Source organism: Pygocentrus nattereri, chromosome 16 (genome assembly GCF_015220715.1).
Source record: "Pygocentrus nattereri isolate fPygNat1 chromosome 16, fPygNat1.pri, whole genome shotgun sequence".
Lineage (NCBI taxonomy): Eukaryota > Metazoa > Chordata > Actinopteri > Characiformes > Serrasalmidae > Pygocentrus > Pygocentrus nattereri.
In genome coordinates, this window is record NC_051226.1 from 11,863,544 (window position 1) to 11,886,412 (window position 22,869).

At 40.0% G+C, this 22,869-nt stretch overlaps 3 protein-coding genes across 6 annotated transcripts in view; 2 read left to right on the plus strand and 1 right to left on the minus strand.

Annotated features, from left to right (window-relative positions):
- Positions 1-455: 455 nt before the first annotated feature.
- On the minus strand, positions 456-4,780 carry nudt2 (nudix (nucleoside diphosphate linked moiety X)-type motif 2). The gene is made up of 3 exons (XM_017686595.2): positions 4,642-4,780; positions 1,950-2,076; positions 456-1,848 (listed from the first exon to the last, which is right to left on the minus strand). Exons 2-3 carry the CDS (start codon positions 2,071-2,073, stop codon positions 1,526-1,528), a joined length of 447 nt encoding a protein of 148 aa, XP_017542084.1. The 5' UTR covers positions 2,074-2,076; positions 4,642-4,780; the 3' UTR covers positions 456-1,525.
- On the plus strand, positions 4,487-10,330 carry rfesd (Rieske (Fe-S) domain containing). Of its 3 annotated transcripts, none has more exons than XM_037545977.1 (5): positions 4,487-4,570; positions 5,025-5,179; positions 7,366-7,539; positions 8,117-8,151; positions 9,706-10,330. In XM_037545977.1, exons 3-5 carry the CDS (start codon positions 7,380-7,382, stop codon positions 10,000-10,002), a joined length of 492 nt encoding a protein of 163 aa, XP_037401874.1. In that variant the 5' UTR covers positions 4,487-4,570; positions 5,025-5,179; positions 7,366-7,379; the 3' UTR covers positions 10,003-10,330. The 3 variants fall into 3 exon arrangements, with proteins under 3 accessions (XP_037401874.1, XP_017542083.1, XP_037401873.1); XM_017686594.2 differs by lacking the exon at positions 4,487-4,570 and adding an exon at positions 4,881-4,919; XM_037545976.1 differs by lacking the exons at positions 4,487-4,570; positions 5,025-5,179 and having other exon boundaries at positions 7,341-7,539.
- Positions 10,331-18,246: 7,916 nt separating this feature from the next.
- rhobtb3 (Rho related BTB domain containing 3) overlaps positions 18,247-22,869 on the plus strand; it is a 32,336-nt gene continuing 27,713 nt past the window's right edge. For both annotated transcript variants that reach the window (XM_017715093.2, XM_017715084.2), the window contains exons 1-3: positions 18,247-18,704; positions 19,149-19,389; positions 21,958-22,150. In XM_017715093.2, coding sequence (XP_017570582.1) covers positions 18,703-18,704; positions 19,149-19,389; positions 21,958-22,150 — 436 coding nt within the window. In that variant the 5' untranslated portion in view covers positions 18,247-18,702. The remainder of the gene's footprint in view (positions 18,705-19,148; positions 19,390-21,957; positions 22,151-22,869) is intronic.

Here is a 22,869-nt window from a genome sequence, read left to right on the forward strand (position 1 = left end):
TGTATCTATACTGTTCAAGCTTAGAAGCTGGTGGTTACTTATCTTGGACTTCTCCAGCAGTCAGCATTAGACCTGTCAACTTCATCAGATATTACTGTTCATGAGATATAACTGATCATGTTGGCCTTTTGTTATAATTTCTCATTAGTGATTTTTGTGTTTATGGCCAAATTAATACCCTTTAATAACAATTTTAAACTATTCATAAATGCTATATAAGGATAATCTTATTGTAAAGTGGTAACTGCGTTTTTTTCCCTTTTAAGTCAGTCAACTACTTTCTCAGTTGAAACTAGCAAAAAATTAGGCTGCTCACGAAGATCTGAGAACCCATGAAATAAACTTAACAACACAAATGGTGTAACAATGCTTTTAGAACATAAGCTATCAGCTCAATTTATACAGTTTTGTGCATTTTGTTCTTTCTAAATTTGACATGATCTGTAAGGCATGAACAGATTTGCTTTGCGTTTATTAACAGTATATTATCCAGTACAGGAAAGCTCCAGGAAACCCCTTTCGGAGAGGTTTATTACCCGCTGCCTCCACTTTGATTTGTCTATGCTAAATAGATGAAAGCGAGATGTTAATGACTGTGTTACATGTCCTTTGATATATACATAAGAATCTCTTTCTGACACAATACCAACACCATAATCAACTGATAAGGACCAGAGGATCTTGGGGATTGATAAGTTGCTCACCAAAAGGTTAAAACCTGAAAAAATACAGAGTAATATAGTAGTGTTGTGCCCATGCCTAAAAGAAGAATCACCCATAATGAACATTTAAATGAGTTAAAATGGTTCCATTGGGAATGGTACCAGAAGGGAATTCTGCCAATTCTGACAACATTTCTGCAGAATTCAGTCGTTAAAATATTAACAGAGAAACCTAAATTTGTTTAAAGTGGTTGATGATAGGCTACCTCAAGGAAGCAATTGTTCTATGATAGTTCTGAGATAAAATTTTGATCTAAAATGTATTTTTAAAATCCATTCATGACTGAATATTCATGGGGGACTACTTTGCCTTAAACGCTCAGGGTATTATAAGGCAAAATAGTCCCAAATTCCTATCTTTATTAACAAATGGTATAGGTACGTAGGTTCATTAGTTGTTTCGTATAGTAAATAAAATGGCTACATTTGTGCTCTTGTGTTCCTTTATCCACACTGTAAAGTGGTGGATTAAGGTTAGTACACTTCTTGACAATGTAATGTTACACATTAAGCCTCTTTGAATGATGTTGTTTACATCTGAATGATTTAATTATGCTGAATTATCAAAAAATCAGTGGAATTCCCTTTAAGATCCCATTCACATTACACCAGAGGACCACATTACACCACCTGTTTAGTCCCACACTTCTATATTGACATGCAAATGATAGATAGTGACATAATTCATGTTGTATGGGAGTTTCTTTTCTCCATTAGCCTAATGAAGGGCAAAGATTTTAATTAATACAGACAGTCCAGTGACTATATCATTCATGTTCTAATACAGTAATGTGGACCCAGCATCACTGTTTTCCCTCTCCTTTCTCCAGAAAGTGCTGTACACCTTTAAGAGTGTCCTGTAGATCTTTGTACTTTGCAAGCCTGCATGCTTCCTCAAGTTTGGCCCAGCGGTAGTCTTGATGCTCCTCTGACAGGGAGACATTTATGCTGGGATCACGCAACTCAGCCAGCCAATAGAGGACCTCTTTCTCCCTACCCCGCACTTTGTAATGCAGTCTCTGCAGAAACCCATCAACTATACGCAGGTGCTCTTTACCCAAACCAGCCTCCTCCTGCGTCTCCCTCCATGCTGTGGTCAGGTCATCCTCACCAGGGTCAACATGACCTATAGGGCAGACAGAGAACAGTAAGACAGCCATGCGGTTGGCTTGGCACAAAGACTAGTTAACATGACACAGACAACCGAGAGCAGGGGTTGAGCTGCACCTTTGGGAGGAGTCCAATGATGTTCTCCATAGGAGGTTTGCAAGAGAAGGTACTCAATGCTGTCAGGAGGAGGACACCGTGCCAGACGCCGAAATATTATAAATCCACATGCCCGCAATGCCATTATCTGGGGAAACAACACAACATTACAGTCCTTACTTTGCCATCCATGTATCATCACTGTACTGTCAGTCCCTGTTAATGCAGGTAATATGTTAACCACCTCCGTTAGTGACAGTTCTTGTTTTGGTAGGTTTATAAGTTCTTTTGGCTATGAAAACTGCATGTTTTACAATACAAAGTCTTTCACCTTGAGAACAAGTCCTAACACTAATAAGCCTACATACTCTAAGCCTATTTGCACTTTTATTGTGGAATATTTTAAAATATGGAGTGCTCAGAAAATACCACAGGCCTCATCCAGCAAACAGGTTTGTGTCTGATACTGAGGGGTTTGAGCCAAAACAATTATTTAATTATTATGAGATACTATAAAGTAATTAATTCATCAGTAAATTACTTACCTACATGAAGTACTTAAATTACCTAAGATTTAGATGTTTCTTCACATTTGAAAAAATATGTTTTCTGAGCTAGTGGCTGAAGTTAGTGGTCACACAGCCAAAAGCAGAGTGGATATTTTGGGCAATACATAAAACACTGAAATACTCATCACAAAACAGCATTTAAAAAGCATTTTTAATTTAAATGCGTATTTAATCATCATATAAACTATTCTTTCTGTGTTTATATTAGAAATGATTTAGATGGTGGGCTTAAAAAGTAGGTGGCAAAACTTTAGACATGTTCTGTTCATAATCATATAAGTTCTCAAAAGTAACCATTTCTCACCCATTTAAGCCTAATCCAGACTGTTTCTGTGCTTTATTATTTTCTTAAATTAATCAGATGATTTATTAAAAAAATAAATCACAAGAAAGACATTATGTTAGAAGAGAGATTAATAAGTCATTATCTTATTAGATATATCACTAAAAACTGAACAATTCATAAGAACAATATGTTAACCTACATTTGGGTGAGATATAAGCGCATCTGTGTTTCTTGAGCCATATAAACAAATATGGCAAAGTATGACTGGCTCCATTTTATAGTGCAGTCTGTTTTGGGCAAACTTACAGTGCACATATTTATATCAGTACAGTCAGTGGGGATCTACATTTGACATCTACTAATACATAAACATTTTAAAGGGGAATTCCACCAATGTTTTAAATAAGTAACTCAGGCCTTGAGATGTAAACATTCAGAGTGGTTTAATGTGAAATGGTTCATCATAGAGACTAGAGATTTTTTTTCACAGTGGTGGTGATGGGAACAAGAGGTCATATTAGGCCTTATTCACCAATATCTTCATAAGTTCTTTCTAAAATTTGTTCTTGAGGAAGGTCATGACGTATTCTTAAATCGCAGAATTGCTCGTACCTTTGTGCTCTTGAGTGTGTGCAGATTATGTTCTTAACCAAGAACAAATTGAAAATGGTGAATGTCAGAATCCTCGTGAAAACCGTGTAAGTGGGTTTTAAAAAGAAATTTCCTCATAAGAACGGTTGGTGAATGAAGTCCAATGTCTACAACACAGATATAGCCATTTTACTCACTATCAAAACCACAAGTGAACCTACACGTAGCCGACAGCACATGACTGAGGTGTCCTTGAGCAAGACACCTAACCCCCAACTGCTCCCCGGGTGCTGCGGATTGGGCTGCCCACCGCTCTGGGCAAGTGTGCTCACTGCCCCCTAGTGTGTGTGCGCTCACTAGTGTGTATGTGGTGTTTCACTTCAAGGATGGGTTAAATGCGGAGTTGAAATTTCCCCATTGTGGGACTAATAAGGGTCTCTTAATCTTAATTAATCTTAATGCTGATGATGGAAAAACAGCCATAAATAAGGGGAAAAAAGGTTTCCATTTGGGACTGTTTGCCTTATCATGCCCTGCATGTACGCATTTACATATATGGCATTTTGCAGACGCTCTTATCCAGAGCGACTGTACAATTTGATCATTTTTACACAGTTAGGCCAAGGTGGTGTTAGGAGTCTTGCCAATACACTACACCAACCTGTATGCCTGTCACGAATGCGTTAAAATAAATGGATTAAAATACACTTTAAGCCAAAACTTTATCATAAAATTTGTGTCAGACAGCAGGCAGCACATTTCTGACCATTTCATATAATCGCTCTTTGTGAGGGAGCTTTCACAGGCAATAAACTCGTCAGACGTCTGGTTCCCATCACCACTACTGTGAACACCCCTGACTCTGCACGTTTCTCTAGAGCGGAGCATTTCACACCAAACCACTCGGAATGACTCTGTTTACGCCTCAACCATTTAATTATGTGGATTTATTTGAAAAATCGATGGAGTTTCCCTTTAAATCCTAACGAACCCCTCGAAAGTCATGCCCTAATGACAGGCCGGCTGAGTGACCTGGCCTCCTAGACACCTGGCAACTGCAGAGAGCACAGAGGAGAGGATTTACAGAGCGCTTCTCATCGATTATCCGCAAATATCCTTAAAAACCTCTGGGAAGCACTGAAGATATTCCTCCCATTCGGGATGCAGCGCAGGGATTCCTATCAGTTACTATTTCGGTAGCAAAACGAGTTTAATCCATTTATCACGCACTGTTACGGCTGGTTTGCAAAGAAGATGATCTACTTACGTCAGAACTGAACAAGAAACTGCCGACTAATGTATTTTCTTTATAAAAGAGGATAAATATCTCTAGATTTTGCACATGTTTATCTCCGCCTAAGAGTTCCGCTTTCTGAAACGCGTACTGCGCAGCCGCTGTGAGAGCCGCCTTCCGATTGGTTGACGGGGGCTGTGACGTCAACGCCGCAGCATTGAAATACGTTTTTACCACAAATCGGTGAATTCAATGAAATTTAAATCAGCGGAGCAAGAGGAGTAAAAAAACTAGGAGGAGAGACGCAAGACGTTCGTGTTTTCTGGTTGTTTATGTGTGACATGCAAGTGGAGCGATGAGGAAACGACAGTTAGATTGGCTGAAGTTGCTGAATTAGTTGTTTCTGGGTGTTGCAGTGCGATAACGTCAGAGCCCGATTTGCAGGTCTGATAGCAGCAACCGCTCTGCAGCCTGCAGCCCAGATAAAAGACCACTGAACCTCCTGAGGGCCCACTTTCACTCATCAGGCTCTAGAGCACCAGGCTGAGGACAGACTGCTGCCTATTCAGAGGTAAAGACTCATGTTAACCTTGTCTAACTAATACTTTAATGCTCATATCTGAAATGCTACGTTTTCTTTGATTCATATGTTGTCTTTATCCTATAACCGACGACATAAAGGGGATCTCCACCAAGTTTTCAAAAGTTCTAAATGGTTAAATGGTTGAGTCACTCGGAGTGGTTTGGTGTGAAATGCTCCATTCTAGAGAAAATTGCAGAGTCAGAACTGTTCATAGTGGTGGTGATGGGAACCAGACGTCTTTAAGAGTTTAACGGCTCTAGAAGCTCCCTCACAGAAAGCTTTTACATAAAATGGTTAGATATATGCTGCCTGATGACATTGTTTTACGATAATGCTTTGGCCTAAAATGTACTGTAAGCCATTTATTTTAGTCTACTAATAGTGGAGGCGTACATGCAGGAAGTGGTAAGCCAAAGAAATTTTTAAGATGTATGATTATTTTAGCATGATCAATATTAAATAAATAAAACTCAGACGGCACCTGTGGGTTCACTTGTGGTTTGGGATAATAAATAAATGGCTCTAAATAAATGGATAAATCAATTTTGACCCCGGGTTCCTATCACCACCACTGAAAAGAAATCAGAGTTTGTAATTTATCTACAGTGCACCATTTTACATCAAACCACTTTGAATGATTCTGTTTACATTTCAAGGACAGACATACTCTGACATTTTGAAAAAGTGGTGGAATTCCCCTTTCAGTTTAGTCTTTTGGTCACATTGAACTAACTTTGTCAATTCAAATTTACATACCTATCATCATAAAGGAGATATAGTTATATCTTGGATGAACTAACCGAATGTTTCACTTTTGACCAATCTGAACAAGTTCTGTAGCGTTTTTCATTTACATATTAAATGTAGTTTGTTGGACAGAAATGTTAAGATAATTTATTTTTAAATATATTTAATGCACCTGTGTTATGGTAGACTCACACAGAAGGCCACTCAAAGAGGACCCACTTAAAGTGATCAAACTCTGGTAACAAACAAATTGATCATATGGCTAAAAATCAAGCTTTGATCGCTTAATTTGTCATAAGAAATTTGATGTCATCACTGAGGTTGTGTCCTTATACTGACTTACTGTTGTCATAATCCATTTATAAACCCTTATTACCTGTAAAATATTATGATAAATAACAAACTGCTTTCAGCTTGCAATGAGCTTCAACATTCAATTACCCTCTGCTATTTCTCTGTTAAAGCACCCTTTGAACCCATGTGTAACCCATTGTAAGACTTATACACACACATATATATATATATATATATATATATATATATATATATATATATATATATATATATATATATATATAGTTGTTGTCAGAAGAAAACCTCGTATCTCTGTTCATTTTTCAGTTTTTGACATAATTTGAAAATGCCTGTTACTCTTTACAAATTGTAAATTTCATGTAAATTTCATGACAAACGACCAAAAGAAATGGCTCAAAATTAATTGGAAAAAAAGTCTGGTTCCATTTGACTATTTTTTATTCTTATTCTTATTTTTTTGTAAATAGTTTTAAATAGTAAATAGATTTAACTTTAAATTTTTATTATTTATAATGTTTATACTGTTTCCCGTTTCTATTACTGAGTGCCTTACTCTATTACTCTGCTGCTGTAATACTGTGAATTTCACTGCTGTGGGACTAATAAAGGATTATCTTATCTTATCTTATCTTATCTTATCTTATCTTATCTTATCATACATTAGAAGTAAAGTTGTTTTTTTTTCCTTCTACTGTAAAGTTACCCTTTTGGAGATACAAGGTTTTGTTCCGACAACAGCTCTCTCTCTCTCTACCTCTCTCTCTCTCTCTCTCTCTCTCTCTCTCTCTCTCTCTCTCTCTCTCTCTATATATATATATATATATATATATATATATATATATATATATATATATATATATATATGTATGTGTGTGTGTGTGTGTGTGTGTGTGTATACATATGTATAGGTAAGGATAACCTATAACCTGACAGTCATGAATGCAAATGAAAAAAATGAGATGAAATCCAGAAAAGAGCCAACAAAATGAAAATGAATTACATTTCTGGAGATGATTCAACAATCAGCTTTATTAATGAATTAGGCCATATGTACCTTAGCCTGTCATTTCATGATAAACTGGGCAAAATGTTCCTAACATGTGCTGTGACAGACGCCCTGCTCACCATGGCCACAGAAGAAAATGGAGTATCCGACAGGTCTTTCCTTTTGGGGAAGAAGACGGACCTCATTGAGGCCAAACGCACCAACGTCACTGTGGGGGAGAGGGACCTCATCATCATTCATCACCAGGGGACCTTTTATGCCATGGACCAGCACTGCTATCGTGAGTAACCTGCGAAGTTTTGGGGTTTTATCTAATTTTGGTTTAAGTGATGAATTGGATTGCTCTCATTTTCTCTCGCTTTATCCTGTAACTTGATTTCACCAACAGATGGAGACAAAGCCGCAGTCTTCCATTTGATTTGCTTGAGCTGAGATGTTTGTAAGCTGGTGTATCAGCAACGTCCCTCTCAAGGACTCTCTTTCAGTGAGAGCCCTTCAAACTGAGGAATCTAAATAAATGATAAGTCTAGCTATTCAGATGGCCAGTGTGTCGCTTTTTCATCATACTGACTAATGGTTGAACTTGTGGATCACACCGTGAAGCCCAGGCCTCAGAACTGAGGTGGGAAACAAGATTCATCCAAAGCCCCTGGATTTGCATATTTGAGTAAAGCTGTGTGATTTCTCTGTGCAAGATGTGCAGCTTTTAGGTGAAGAATGTCAGATGTTGGAAGGCTCTGGAGGAGAGGCACAGTGTCTGGCTGTGTGAGACTAGTGTATCAGGCGTGTCAACAATCAAAAATGAGCCTGAAGAACAAAAATGACACTAATGTACTAATACAATTTATTTTCAACAGATGCAGGTGGATCTTTGTTAAATGGTGATATTGAGGTGAGCACCATTTATTGCCTTTAACTCCCAAAACAAATGGAGTGAGAATACTCAATGGCTAAAATGCTCTTTCATATTGGGTGTCATATAAGATGAGGTGGGCAATATGACAAAAAAAATGAAACATCATGAATCTTGAAGATTTGCATAATACACAATGCAGTTGTACACAAGTTTTAACACCCCTGGTCAAATGACACTTTTTGTTCATTTTCTAAGTAAAAATAAGTCAACATATCCGAACAAACATGTAAAAGTAAAACAACATATTTCTCTGCTCATTTTAGTGCAGACTTTCTCTTTATTTACTGAGTTTGACATATTGGAAAAACAGAAAAATAAGCTGAACATTTAGCACAGGCTACATTTTATGTTTTGTTTTATTATGCTATTTTATTATATTATGTTTTATTATGTTACTTAGGAAATAAACAATAATTGTGTATTAATATGTGTAGTTCTGTGTGTATGGTGTGTTAACCTATTTTCTCTTCAAAAATCAAGAAAACATATAATTAGGCTTGGTGCGCTCAAACTTTTGCATACGCCTGTATGAATCACAATATTTTGTTTTTCTGAGCTTTAAGAAAAACTTAGATTGGACATAGTGCACCAGCAACACAGCTGTGCCAAATTTGAAAAAGGGGTTTTGTTAAGTCTGTTTTGTTAAGTTTGTTAAGAAAAGACAATTTTAAACAAAATCCTGTTAACGGGCGAATATCATGTATTTGTCTTGCATTAGTTTTTACCCTGAGGAAGTCAACAGCCTGACATTTGTGTAGCTTAATGTACCAAATCAGTTATTTAATTTATACATAGCCATTTCCAGCCTCAGTGTAGCCCTTGGAATTGAACAGGCTGTGTTTGTTACTGTGCCTTTAAGAATAATATATGTAAATGAACTCTGTTCTGATTGGCTGCCCTGTATTATTCTTTATTCCAAAAGGGGTCTAGACTGAAACACTCCTTATAACTTCAGCCTGAGTAGGTGAGACTAAACAGCTAGAGATGAAGAAATGTGCTGGTTTTTTGATATTACAAAAGCAATGAATCCAAAACAGGCCGTTTTTGCAGCTTAGTTTCCGTAAATGGACTGTATGGGCTGCTGAATGATGCTACAGTTTAAACTTCAATACTGTTTATGTGCTGTGTGCTACACATCTTTAGTTTTTAAAAGGTGAGTAAAATTCAGAGTGATAAGATATTAGTTTAAAGGTAATCTAGAACTACTGATGATATCGATAATATGTTCTGAAAAGATCATGATAACAATAATATATCTCCATATTGCCCACCCCTTTAACACAAGAAACATTTTTTGACTTTTCAAGTATGATGTTAAGCATCAGTCAGCCAAATGCAATATAAAGATGAATCATTCTAGCTGAGCCTTACAAACATCCGGGGTTCTAATAACGCTAGAAAGCACTTTGCAAAAAGCAGTGATATCGATTGATGTATAACACCACAGCTGAACTGAGCACTTACAGAATATTCCTGTTTCCACCCTTTTTTGTCACTGAAAGTTTCTTTGATTGTTATTTTTTGATGCAGGAATTTGACAGCAAGCTGTGTATCGTGTGTCCAAAGCACAAGTACAAGATCAGTCTGGAGGAGGGCGAGGGGCTGTACAAGGCCTCTAATCCTAGAGAAAAAAACCCGCAGCCTCGCTGGTATTCCAAAGGCATAAAGCAGCGAGTACACAAGGTGACTGAGGTGGATGGGAACATCTTTGTGACGCTGTCTGAAGTTCCCGGGTGGATTGAGTCAGACTATTACCAGACTGAAAAGGGCAGAGAAGAGCTGAAGAAAGCACAAGATTCAGACACGGCTGATGGATCGAAATGCTAAATACCTGGCAGAACCTGAGACGAGCTACAGAATGCGTTAGGAAACTGAGTATTTTAAGCATTAATGCTGTCCAAATAGTATATGTCCAAATGTTTGTAGACACCTACTCATCTAAAGTTATGGTGAAATCAAGGGTATTAAAGGGCCCATATCTGCATTTTGTATTTTCCTCTGAGGTCTTATATAAGATTGTGTAGTGTTAAGACCTAAAACACGCACACACCATCTAAGCCGCTTCTCCTTCTGGGTCACGAGGGGTGCTGGAGCCTATCCCAGCTGTCATTGGGTGAAAGGCAGACAGACAGACAGATACATTCACTCACACCTAGGGGCAATTTAGCTTGTCCAAACGGCCTGACTGCATGTCTTTGAACTGTGGGAGGAAACCAGAGAACCCGGAGGAAACCCACGCAGACACAGGGAGAACTGACCTAAAACAGTCAGGATTTATTTTTACATGATTTTCCAGCCTCTCTTTTAAAATTGAACAGGCTGTTTTTTGTTACCAAGCTTTTAATGCTCTTGTATGTAAATGAGCTCTGTTCTGACTGGCTGCCCTGTATTGTGCCTCTTAAAATAAGCAGTGTGAGCTGAAACATTCTGCATGAATGGGTGGAGCTAAACTGCTGTATGCTGAAAAGGCAGATGTATGCAAATGTGTTTATTTTTGTGACATCACAACTCTAAATTCAGAACGGGCCATTTTTGCCACTGAGTGTCCATATATATGGACTGAGAAGTGAATGGTATGTTTTGAAACATTATCATTGTTTAGATTTCTACATCAAAGTCTTTTTTTTAAATGCAAGGAAAAGTCAGTTTTCCATGATATGGGTCTTTTAACAGGGAGTTTTTCCCTCCTTTACTGCGCTACTGTTTTAGGAAGGCTTCACAAAAGGTGTTGGAACATTACTGTGAGGATTTGTTGTATTCAGCCACAAGAGCATTAGAGCGGTCAGATAACGATGTTGGATGATCAGTTCTGGATCACTCCAACTCAATCTGTAGGTATTGGATGGAGCTCCATCATCCCAGAAAATACTGGTCCACTGCTCCCCAGCCCAGTGCTAAAGGGCTATACCCCTCTAGCTGACACTTAGCATTACACATGATGTCTTGTGTGTTGCTACTTTATAACCCACTCCACTGACAGTGCTTTTCAATGGAGATTATACAAGCTGTGTGCTCCCAGATTGAATGCGTGATTATATAATGCCTATATCAGCAATGTGTGCAGCTGAATTCACTAATTAGAAAGGGTGTTTGGATACTTTTGGACATATATTACATCATTTTTGTCAATATTCTGTACCATTTCTTAACCCATTGCAACAAGGAAGAACAACAAAAAAACAGAAATCCGTAGATTCAACCACACAGTATGCATAATAACAAATCTGTGGTGAACAGCAGGAATAAGAGAAATAGCCATGAGGCGTTTCATAGTGTAGTTGATGGTGATCATGTGCCATGTTGAGGAGTTTCTTTTTTTAGGTGCTAACTGTCTGCAGCAATAAGAGACTTCCAGGATTGTATTCTACAGTAGTCGACAGGCTGGATCTACTTTGATAACCCGATCCAGCAGCCCCATTTATCATCGCCATTCTAGAGAACACTGCTGCCTTCATGGGACATAAATCAACTGACTGTGTTTCTCATCTGTTCTTCTTACTTTTTACTATCACGGTCACTTTTCTAGTCTTAATATAATTGTGTAAGTTTCAACAACAAAACTGTTCAAGCTGAAAATATTTAATAAAGTAATTATGAGTTTGCTCAGTGTTAGATGAAGAGATGCTGCTGTTTAGGAACAAAGGAAATATTTTTGCCAGATACTGACATTTTATTTTGTCCTAGTTTAGACTATTAAAGGTGCCAAAAAGGGGTTATTTGGTGCAGTGTCATAAAACCGAGGTAATCGACCCTGGCCCTGGAGATCCTTCTTGCAGAGTCTTGTTCCAACTGCAGTCTGTAACACCTGTTCCTGCTAATTAACTTCTGTGATTGGTTGAATCAGATGCATCATTGTTAGATTAGAAATGGGAAGGATGTCAAATGCAGGCTGGAACTAAACTCTGCAGGAAAGTAGATCTCCAAGAGAAGCGTTGATGACCACTGCCTCAGAAGAACCTTTCAGCAGATGGTTCTGTTAAGGGTCAATTTTGTAGATTAGATGTGCAAATGCAAATAAGTTTAAAGACCTTCAGTGTAATGTCAAAAATAACAATTAACCATACGTCCACACCAAGATCAGTTTAGGAACCTTTTTATTCAGATTCAGATTCCTTTATTGATCCCAGGGGAAATTGCAGAAATTATTAAAGTTAGTATGAATCTTTGAAAGAGTAGTGCCTTTTTTGTTCCATACTGTGATGTATTTCTGAGGGAAACACAAAGGTGTTGCTAGGACGTCGTTTTTGATTGGACTGAATTATTTGGGTGGGCAACGACAAAAAAATGTGCTTTTCCTAAACAGGGTATATAAGCAAGAATGAGAGGAGGGGACAAAAGGAATGCAAACACTTCCTCACAGATATAGGGCTTTAGATTGGAAGAAGGAGGGGTTTCAGCCATGCTCCCCCCAAAACTTCACTTATAAGTACCTAACAGTTACTGCATCTGATTTTTGTATTTCGTCCAAGGCCTGTTCTGAATGAGCCACCTATCCATAACTGCAGCGACAACAAATTGGCTATAGCTAGTCTAGAGCTGGCTAGATAGCTGACTAAACCAGCGGCCACCAAGTGTGAGCTTGCAAGACGTGAAAACTGAATTGGTAGACTATGCATGACTACTAATGATGCTTATAAGAACCAGAGAAACGGTAGGAACAGTTTTACTTAGATAGCTGAGAGCAGGTCTAGCAGTTCACTTAACCACGTCTGCACCTCATGTGTGAAGGAGTGCTGTCTAAGCACACTCACACCTTCAAAATGGCCAGCAGGAAGGCAGTCCATGTTTTGATGAGCATTGACAAAATTAACTATGACAAAAAAAACTTTGGATGCTCAAAAATAGCATGTGAGTTTTCCTGGGTTTTCACTAGATCGGCAGTTGATTCCAGCCCAACTGTACACATGCCCCTAGGTACTCTACATGGTACCAGGGAGGGTCTCAGAGGGACCTGAGCGTTTCTCTTGATGGTACCGTCGTAGGGAGAAGTTTTAACACTCTTGCTCAAATTAATGTTTGGTTTATTTTCTAAATATGTTAACAATCCTGCTACAGCAAACAAACAATGTTAAGTGGATAACTTTTTTGAAAAAAGTTTTGATTTAAGGTTGACTCTAGAAGTACATTTATACTACAAATTGAGCAGTGGTGACTGAGGCAGTGAGTGCAAAACAGCACTGAAATATTTCATTTGAATGCAAAACCTCTGGCTCTCACCTGCCACTGCATTACTCCTGGATCCGTTTATGTTGGAGGTGTGACTAATAAACAGTATCTATGAATTTCCTTGCCAGTGTACAGTGCACTGATATAGTGTACATAGTGACAGTGAGATCATAGCCAGTGTTAACGCATATTGCCATATCTGGGACGCACCTGCAAGGGAGCCAGAGAAATTGTCACCAGTAAAAGTGGGCCAGTCTTACTTGATCTCATCATGCATGTCCAAGACTATGCACTCTAAGAGCTGAGCTATGAAGAAAGCATGAAAGATGACTCTTGGTGGTAGCTTGTAGAGTATGATTCAGTAGAATCATCCGATATATGATGTTATGCTTTCTCACCCCTGTCTGTGAACACTTTGAAGGTCTGCACATACCACAAATGACCTCTTGTTTAGGAATTTAACAGCAACTCATGTTTCAGTATTGTCCAACATTGGCTTATAATTCATAATGCTCAGCCATGTGATCAATAATGTGTGTCCATTTCTATGTATCACAACATTCAGCGCTTTAACAAATCTGTCTATGCAGCACTTAACTGACCAAGTAGAAAGCTCATGAAATGACAGTAAAACTTCATTGATTATGAATTTATGAATCTAGTTAAGGGAGCACAGAGTCACCAACAGCTTATAAAGCGCAATGTGGACATACAGGACATATTACACAGCTTCATCATTTCTCTCTTATACATAAAAACCATAAAAACCTAAGTGATGTTGCTGTCATAAGAAAATCTATCTATCTATCTATCTATCTATCTATCTATCTATCTATCTATCTATCTATCTATCTATCTATCTATCTATCTATCTATCTATCTATCTATCTATCCACCTCTTCCCACATCAGCACCACACAGTGTGACAGCAGCACAGTATTGAAACTTTATCAAAACCTTGATAAATTTACATTAAATTTATCAGTGATGTAATGCCTATTATTTTAACTGGACAGTAACTCATCAGTTTACCAGAATTCACAATTTTATACTGTTTTCAGGTTTTCGTTCATCTGCGTTCTCACACTTGTACCCATTCACAACAATTTTGAATCCTTGTGGTGTCTACCAATCCTGACTGCTAGCCGAGGCACTGACAAGGCTAATAAATACAACCAAGCTAGAAATAGTATAATTCTTACCTTCTCACCTTTTAGCCAGAGAAATGAAGCCTAACTGAGGTAAGATATCTAGATAGTCGAGTAGCTACATTGCTGCTTTAGGTTCTAGCTTGTCCTCCTCATCTGACAAGTCGTTTCTTTCATTTGAACCATTCTCACTGTTGAAATGATGATGATGATGAAGATGAAGTTTCTACAGTTTTACAGTTGCAGTAAGATATTCTAGCCATAATGTTAGCTATAGTAGTGTACAAACATTTGGGAGCTTCTGATCAAACAATGGTGTGAAAATAAGCCAACATACCTTCTACAAGGAGCACAATGCGCTTGTCTAAGGTGCTTACATGTAATATTTTCATGCATAATTACTGTTTTTACTATGCATAATTACTGCATAGTTACTCTTTAAAATCCCAGGCCTATTATATACTAAGGCTTAATGTTCAGTAACTACAGGGACTGGTTGAGCTATTCTTAGGCTCCAGAAGTGCGTAATAAAGCTTTGGGAATGAGCTCTGGCCATTTAAGAGGTTAACATATATAAAATAAAGCATACAATGTGGCCTGTGCAAATGTCATGGTACAATTTATACTTTATATTTTGTTAGAATTTGCAGAGAAATGCCATATTTAAGTTTGTTCCCTGTAGTGGACAAAACATTATAGTTTTGTCAAAACATTCAAATTTGAGCAAACTTTTGCTTTCAACTTTTCAATCTCCCTGCCTTTTGCAATCTCTAGCCAGCAAAAACTACAAAACATTTTAAACAGCCTACCCACAAAAATCCCCACCAAATTTCAAGAATTCCCCCTAGATACATCATCAGAGGCATTTTTCTAGCCTTCAAACCAGAAAATCTCATACAAGATTCATGTAGGCAGGTTTACAAAAATGTTTAGATTACATTTTTCATTTCATCGAGAGTTTCCCTTTAAAGAATAGTTTTCTTTCTACTTAAGCTACCATTTCAGAGATGCAAGTTTGCTTACAACAGTATTAATAACATGAAAAGGACCATAACAGTGCTCATGTGCTCTTTTTGTCCTCACTAAAGAACAATTCGCTCCAACATATGCCAGTCATATAGAGGAATGACAGTAAAGACCCTCTGACGGAAGAGAGGTAATGAAAGTTTACAGTCCACAAAAGTTAATATCATGTCCCGTGTGGAGACCTGTTGTAAATGTTTATGGCTCAGGATGTGCCACTTATTCTCCAGTCCAGTGGTGAATAATCATATGCACAGTTTGTGTATGATAATGCCCTTTTTTTCTGCCTGCGGAGCAGCAGAGTGTAGTGGGCCGAGAATTTCTGTGGGGGGCATATGAATGTGCTCTCATGCAGAAATAAGTCTGCTCTCTACAGTAACCCACCATGCCCTAATGGAACAACTGCTCTTTGGTACAAGCTTACTAAAACTGACCCCAAAGAGGCACACAGACGTGCAAGCACTCACCATGCAGAGATTGGGTCATGCCTAAATGCACCACTACCAGAAGCAAATCACAGAGACTCATTTTGCAATGAAGCTGATTTATCAAGTATGTTAAAAATAACACAACTGTTTGTGTCTCTCCACTCTTGAATTAAAGTGCATGTCAAGCAGAAAAGATGAAGCTACCTAAAATAGACCATTAGACACCAGAAATCTTGATAAGAATGACTTCTCATCAGCAGAGGCACTGAACCCAGCATCTTTCATTTATTTGAGTCTTGCATCCAGTTCATTTGTATTTTAAGAAGGAACCTTGACCTGCTGCAGTACCTTGCATATCTTAATTAACTCTAAATGAAGCAGCTGTGAAAAGAAGAATGATGTCAAACCTGCAATGCACAGCACATCAGCCTCTTTTGTATCAATCATAGACAAGAAATGTAGAGATTTCCACAGAAAGCACGAAAGAAGTGCCCTCTTTCTGTTAGAATTTATTACGTCTGCTTAACACTAGGAGAATATAAGCTACATGGGTGTTATTAGTATAATTCTAAGCTGCGTGACTAATAGGAATGACCAGTGGTTCAGACTTATCATTGCATAGATTAAGCGATAAAAAGGCTGTGCAGATCAAATGATGCTATTTCAGGAAATCATTGAAAGGCTGATCAAAAGAAAGCGAACTGGAGGGCTCTCAGGTTTACTGCAATTATTTTACCAAAAACAAGAAGATTTCATGAAACTTCTTTAAAAATATGTATGCTGAAAGCTCAGTGTATGAGTGCTCTCAGTTCTGTGTGGCTAATACAAATACACCCACCGGACACTTTATTATACACACACACATTTTCTAAGCCACTTCTCCATCAAGGTCTCTGGAGCCTATCCCAGTGGTCATTGGGTAGAAGGCAGGATACACCCTGGACAGGTCACCAGTCCATCGCAGGGCAGACAGACAGATAAACACAAATAAACACACACACACATACACACACACACATTTTCTAATCCGCTTCTCCCTCAGGGTCGCGTGGGGGTGGGGGGGTGGGGGTGCTGGAGCCCAACCCAGCGGTCATCGGGCTTGAAGACAGATAGATATACACATACACACATACACCACTGGCAACCATACGCATTCTTTGAAAAGTGTCAAATAATAAATAATGATATATAAGATATTGCTCAGTTGTGTCTATGAGGTGTGTTTGCAGAGTTCACTGTAGTGATGACATGAGAATATATTTGAAACAATGAGTTTGAATTGCATGGTTTTATTTACTCATTGTTTGTGTTAAAAACAAATTCATTATTTTGGCACACTGTGAATATTTAGATAAGTCATTATTTTGAGGAACTAAGTCTTTATTTCAAGATACCAAGTCAAAATGTTGACATGCAACAAAAAAAATCCCCTCTATCTGCTGGGAGTGGGCTTTATCAACTACTCTGGACTGTCAAAAGGTTTAATGATGTGACAACATTAAATATCTCTCTACAGCCACGTTTCCTGGCCCTCAGATGGGTGGTGTGAAGCAGAAAGAGAAGAATGGCAAAACTGTTGGCAGCCTAACCAGTTTCAAAAGTCTGCGTTAGTCCCCAACCAGTGGATAACCCAATGCAGCAGGTTACCTTTATGTGTGTATATACTGTAGTTACTGTGGTGCTGCGTTACTGCATGATCATGTACGCTCGCGTGGCCTTTCTTGTTGTCACAGCCTTGACATTGTCTTTATCGGTGTCAGGGCTTTACTATGGGCCTAAGGGCTGCCCTCATGATCCCTGCTGACTTATATCCATGTTTACAGACATGGTCTTGCTCGCATGCTCCTGATTACTTGGGTGACCTTGCTCTCTTGCCTGGTCTGTCTTGTGGATGCAGCATATGTCTAACCCCAGCTTTGCTGTTGCGTCTCAAGCGTCTCGCAGCGTCAGCGCGTCGTTTCCACGTCATCATCATCGTCTCACTTGTCTCAGCTTTACGATTTAGCAGCTGCTGATGAGCGCAGGATGAACCCAAAGGCGCGACAACAATAGACTGAAATCTGCGGAACTCACTGGAATTCATGCCGAAACAGTAACAGCAGCCCGTCCTGCTGAGTCAGGAGCGCCAAGTCACAGCGATGTTTTTTTTAACTACCCGCATTCCGACAAGCCCCGCCCTCTTTCCTCTAGTCTGCTCTGGGATTGGCCAGCAGCGCCACCCCGTCCCGCGCTTGGGCTGGTTACACCGGCTGTTGGTGTAAATATACTTGTAGCCAATCAGAGCGTCGGTGGGCGGGGCGTTCCGGAATACAGGTGGGTAAAACAACACAAACCAAGACCTTCCAACGAGTCGAGGCGCTCTGTCTCGTTCACTTTCTTCGCCGTTTCTCTCCGTTTCTTCGCGTTTCAAACCGACCGAGCTCCGTGTCGGGGTTTGGAGTGACGTCAGAGTTTCCTTTTTATGTAGGCTGCTCGCTCCAGAGGTTGTTTTTGTTGTTGTTTTTCTTATTTCTGCCCCAACACACACACACACACACACGTTGTCTTGTTTTTTTGAACGTGTGCCAACTTGCTGTACGGGATCCTCTCTCCCTCTCTCTCTGTCCTTCTCTCTTCCCGTCCCCTCCACCGTTTTCAGTCTTTCTGAATGAATGAAGGAACGAACGGAGGAGGGCGAAAGTCGATCCGGGGTTTCGATGGCTCCACTGCGGAAAACGAGAGAGAAACGTGCTGCTTAAGGACGCGGACGGGCTGAGGGCACCATGTAAGTTGGGACAAGATTTTGAAAATCTCGTCTTCTTAAATTCCTCAGGGAAAGGCTAAATGCATGACAGAGATTGTCTGTTACACCGTGTAATAATAGTATTGGTGGCAATAACGGTCCTGATTATTATCCTCATCATGACTGCAAGAAAAAAACAAAGAAAGAAATTGACATTCCAGACCCAAACTGTGTCTGTGTCGTTCCTTCAATGACAAGATGTGATGCAATTGCAATCGTGACCACACATAGTTGATACGGCACCTGAAGCACGAGGGCTCTCTCTAACGCTGTTCCGTGTAAAGCATATGGCTCGTCTGAGGGGTCCATATTCCGCGCCTCATATTAATTTCATGCACACTGTATAAGCTCCAGCATGGCTCCGTGACACGTGAGTTTGCCTATCAGGTGCAGTACCTGACGGCTATGCCCTGTGCTTTCCTGTAGGTCTATCCACATCGTGGCTCTGGGCAGTGAGTGCCCAGGGGGTGTTGGCTCTGGAGAGGAAGCTGCTGGGCAAGGGCAGGTGCAGGGGAGCCTGCTGTGGAGCTACCTGGGCCATGGAGCGAGAGAGCTGGACCCAACGTCCACCACTCCGTCCAGACATCCACTGAACCCGGCCTTTATGGAGTACCAGTCCAGAGTGTTTGGAGATGTTAGAGTAATGGTGCGGGACTGCCCCAGCTGGGTGAGTGAGTGAGGATGGAGTGGTGGATGAACAACAGTGTGTTTCAAAGGCTGATTCAATGGATGAATGGGTGGATGAGTGAGTGAGTGAGGGCTTATGATGTGATGGGTGAGTAATGATGGTATGGTGAATGAGGGTGTGAATGAGGGAGTATGGTGTGGTGAGTCAATAAGTGAGTGAGAGGATGGTGTAATGAGTGAGTGAGGATGGTGTGGTGAGTGAATGAGTGAGGGCTTATGATGTGATGGGTGAGTGAGTGATGATGGTGTGGTGAATGAGGGTGTGAATGAGGGAGTATGGTGTGGTGAGTGAATAAGTGAGTGAGAGAGGATGGTGTAATGAGCGAGTGAGGATGGTGTAATGAGTGAGTGAGGATGGTGTGGTGAGTGAATGAGTGAGGGCTTATGATGTGATGGGTGAGTGAGTGATGATGGTGTGGTGAATGAGGGTGTGAATGAGGGAGTATGGTGTGGTGAGTGAATAAGTGAGTGAGTGAGGATGGTATAATGAGTGAGTGAGGGTGGTGTGATGAGTAAGTGAGGATGGTGTGGTGAGTGAACGAGTGAGGGAGTATGGTGTGATGAACGAGTGAGGATGTTGTGGTGAACGAGGGTGTGAGTGAGGAAGTTTGATGTGGTGAGTGTGAGTGAAAGAGGATGGTGCGGTGAGTGAATGAGTGAGTGAGGATGGTGCGATGAGTAACTGAGGATGGTGTGGTGAGTGAACGAGTGAGGGAGTGAGGGAGTATGGAGTGATGAATGAGGGTGTGAGTGAGGAAGTTTGATGTGAGTGTCCGAGTGAAAGAAGATGGTGTGATGAGTGAGTGAGGAGGGTGTAGTGAACGAGGGTGTGAGTGAGGAAGTTTGATGTGAGTGTGTGAGTGAAAGAGGATGGTGTGGTGAGTGAGTGAGTGAGGGCGTATGGTGTGATGAGTGAGTGAGTGAGGATGTGAGTGAGTGAGTATGGTGTGAAGAGTGAGTAAATATATTGTGGTGATTGTGTGATAGGTGAAAATGTGATTATGATATGATGAACGAATGAATGCATGAGGAAGGGTTTCAGTACTGTCTCTTCAGCTGTGGGGATAAACGGTTGCCACGGCTGCATCATGCTGTTCTGTGCCAGTAAGGACTCATGTGAATGGTTATGGTTTGTTTTTCCATCCATTGTGTTGCTAAATCAGGACTTGGAAGAACCAAAAAAGAACCACAGAAAAGACAGTGAGTCAGTAATGTCCTGTTCTACTGACTGATGATATGGAGCATTTTGATTTGTGTGAGTTGTTGGGCTGCTTTAAGATGGGAAATTATGCCTGATGAGACTCTGTAATAGTGACACAAATGTAAAGCCAGTTTAGCCTGGCCTGCAGGATTTTTCAAATCCTAACTGATATTGAAAACGTGAGAGACCCGACAAATAATGACAGATTCCACCTTTTTTTGTCTTTAGACAGATTCCAGATTTTTTTGTCTTCTGTTGTCCTTGAACAAACCTGATGATAGATCAAAACAAACATGTTGAATAGCAGCAAGGCAGAGATTACTGTGCTGGGTATGTGTGAATTTACCAGCATAAAAGTGAAAGAAGATGTATTTTATGTGTTTTTTTTTTACAATGCAGATTAGGATAAAGTGATTCTTGTCCTTCCTTTCAGCCAGGCACTCTATTCAGCTCAGCTCTCACTGGTTAACAGTCTTTTACGCATGATTTTCTGTGCAGTGTTTTGTATGATAGAATCTGCGATCCCCCACACTACAGGATGTCAAACATGTTTAATATTTACAATTTTAAAGTGGGCCGCCTACGACTGGACTATGAGGAGACTGAAGGGTTAAAGATTGGATTATACACACCCCACACCAGAGCATGATATGAGAAGATAACCGTTTGAGACCTTCCTGAAATTGGGACACTTTTTGCAACTCTTTGGAGGGCCAGGCATTACTCAGAGAATACCCACCTGAGCTATTGTTCCTGACTGTTTGTGCTGTAGGGACCCATGCTCAGAAATGCTCTGGGCCAAGTTTCCCTAAAAGCATCTTAGTATTAAGATCAACCTTAACTAGTAGAGAGAGTGTTCAGTGTGATGCCCACTCTATCATTTAAGAATTATCTTTGTGCTAAAATGTTTTTGGGAAACCCAGCCCTGTTTGTTACATGTCCAGGTGGAAATTCCATTGGAACAGTTACTCTTTGTGCTCAGAACTGTTCGGCCTTGCAGTGGAAAATAGGCTAGTTTGATGTGTTTTTGTTATGGTGGGAGAGTGTGTGAGTGAGGGAATGAGTATGGGTGTGGCTGAGTGACTGAGTGAGTGAGAGAGTGAGACGGTGGACTAGAAAAGCAGGATTAGAGGGGGTTAGGGGTCTTCCGGAAGCTTTTGAAGGGGGGGGCTGGTGGATGGCTTCTGCCTCAGCAAAGAGCTGAAAGCCCTTAAGCACTTTCATAGATGTGAATATGCTGGATATAAACCTGGGAAGAGGTTCTAAGGATGGAAACATGGCTTCTAAATCTGTTTTCCTTAGTCTCATGTATCATTGCTCTCACACTCATCCTCACTCTCCCCTCAGGACTTGCTGGACAGTGACTGGGCCAGCGTGCGGAGCGTTCTAGAACAGGCTGATATCGTGGTCATTAAGTATTCCGTCAACGACAAGATTGCATTCCAGCAGGTGCGAAACGGCTATGCCCCGAGACTCCGCCCTCTTCTGCGCCATTGGGGCATGCCTGTCATCCTGGTAGCGGTGGGGGCACGGCTTAACGGTGAGAGATGATTGGCTTCTAATAAATAAATAGTTTGCCTGCCATGAACAGCATGTTGTTACGTGTGTGAGGGCTGATACAGCTATAATGACACTGCACTTTAACGTGTTGTCTTTTGGTTAAACATTTGTTGGTTGAACATGGAGTTCTCAAGTGTTTGCTTATGAAATGTGCATATTTGTCATATGGTAATCTGTTGTGGATTAAAGATCAAAGGAACGCTGTACATATTTTGAGCTTGTTTGGTATTCATGTCGCGTTGTGTTGGTAGTTATGCTTTTATTTAAAGTTGTTGTTTATATATGCTTCTCTGCTTTGGCCTAAATGTGTCCTTCATGGCTCTCTGAAAGACACAGCCAACAACAGAAAAAAGTAACAATAGATCAGAGTGTACGGTACAGTGTAAACAGCTGAAGCGGATAAAGTTCAAGAGCATGAAGACACGTAGCACTGGTCTTGTGGTGTTAAAACTAGTTATACATTAAATAGGTTTATTGATTTCACTGAAATGCAACCAAATCCTAACCTGAAGATGGTGTAACAATTGTTTTCTGTTGTTGGTTGGCTGATCACTAACTGAAGAAGAAGAATGAAGTATACTTACAGTAATGCTTAAAGGGCGCATATCATGGAAAACCAGCTCTTTCTCTTTTTTGATGTCCTATATAAATATTGCTGATGTTTTACTCCCTAGTCCTTACAGTCCATATATAGAAACC

Bases quoted from the DNA above. Each gene is read 5' to 3' on its own strand.
- nudt2 (XM_017686595.2), bottom strand. From the start codon at position 2,073: ATGGCATTGCGGGCATGTGGATTTATAATATTTCGGCGTCTGGCACGG. The intron at 1,849-1,949 runs GTGCAGCTCAAC...TCTGCCCTATAG, and splicing joins TCATTGGACTCCTCCCAAAG to GTCATGTTGACCCTGGTGAG.
- rfesd (XM_037545976.1), top strand. From the start codon at position 7,341: ATGTTCCTAACATGTGCTGTGACAGACGCCCTGCTCACCATGGCCACA. The intron at 7,540-8,116 runs GTGAGTAACCTG...TATTTTCAACAG, and splicing joins CATGGACCAGCACTGCTATC to ATGCAGGTGGATCTTTGTTA. The intron at 8,152-9,705 runs GTGAGCACCATT...TTTTTGATGCAG, and splicing joins TGTTAAATGGTGATATTGAG to GAATTTGACAGCAAGCTGTG.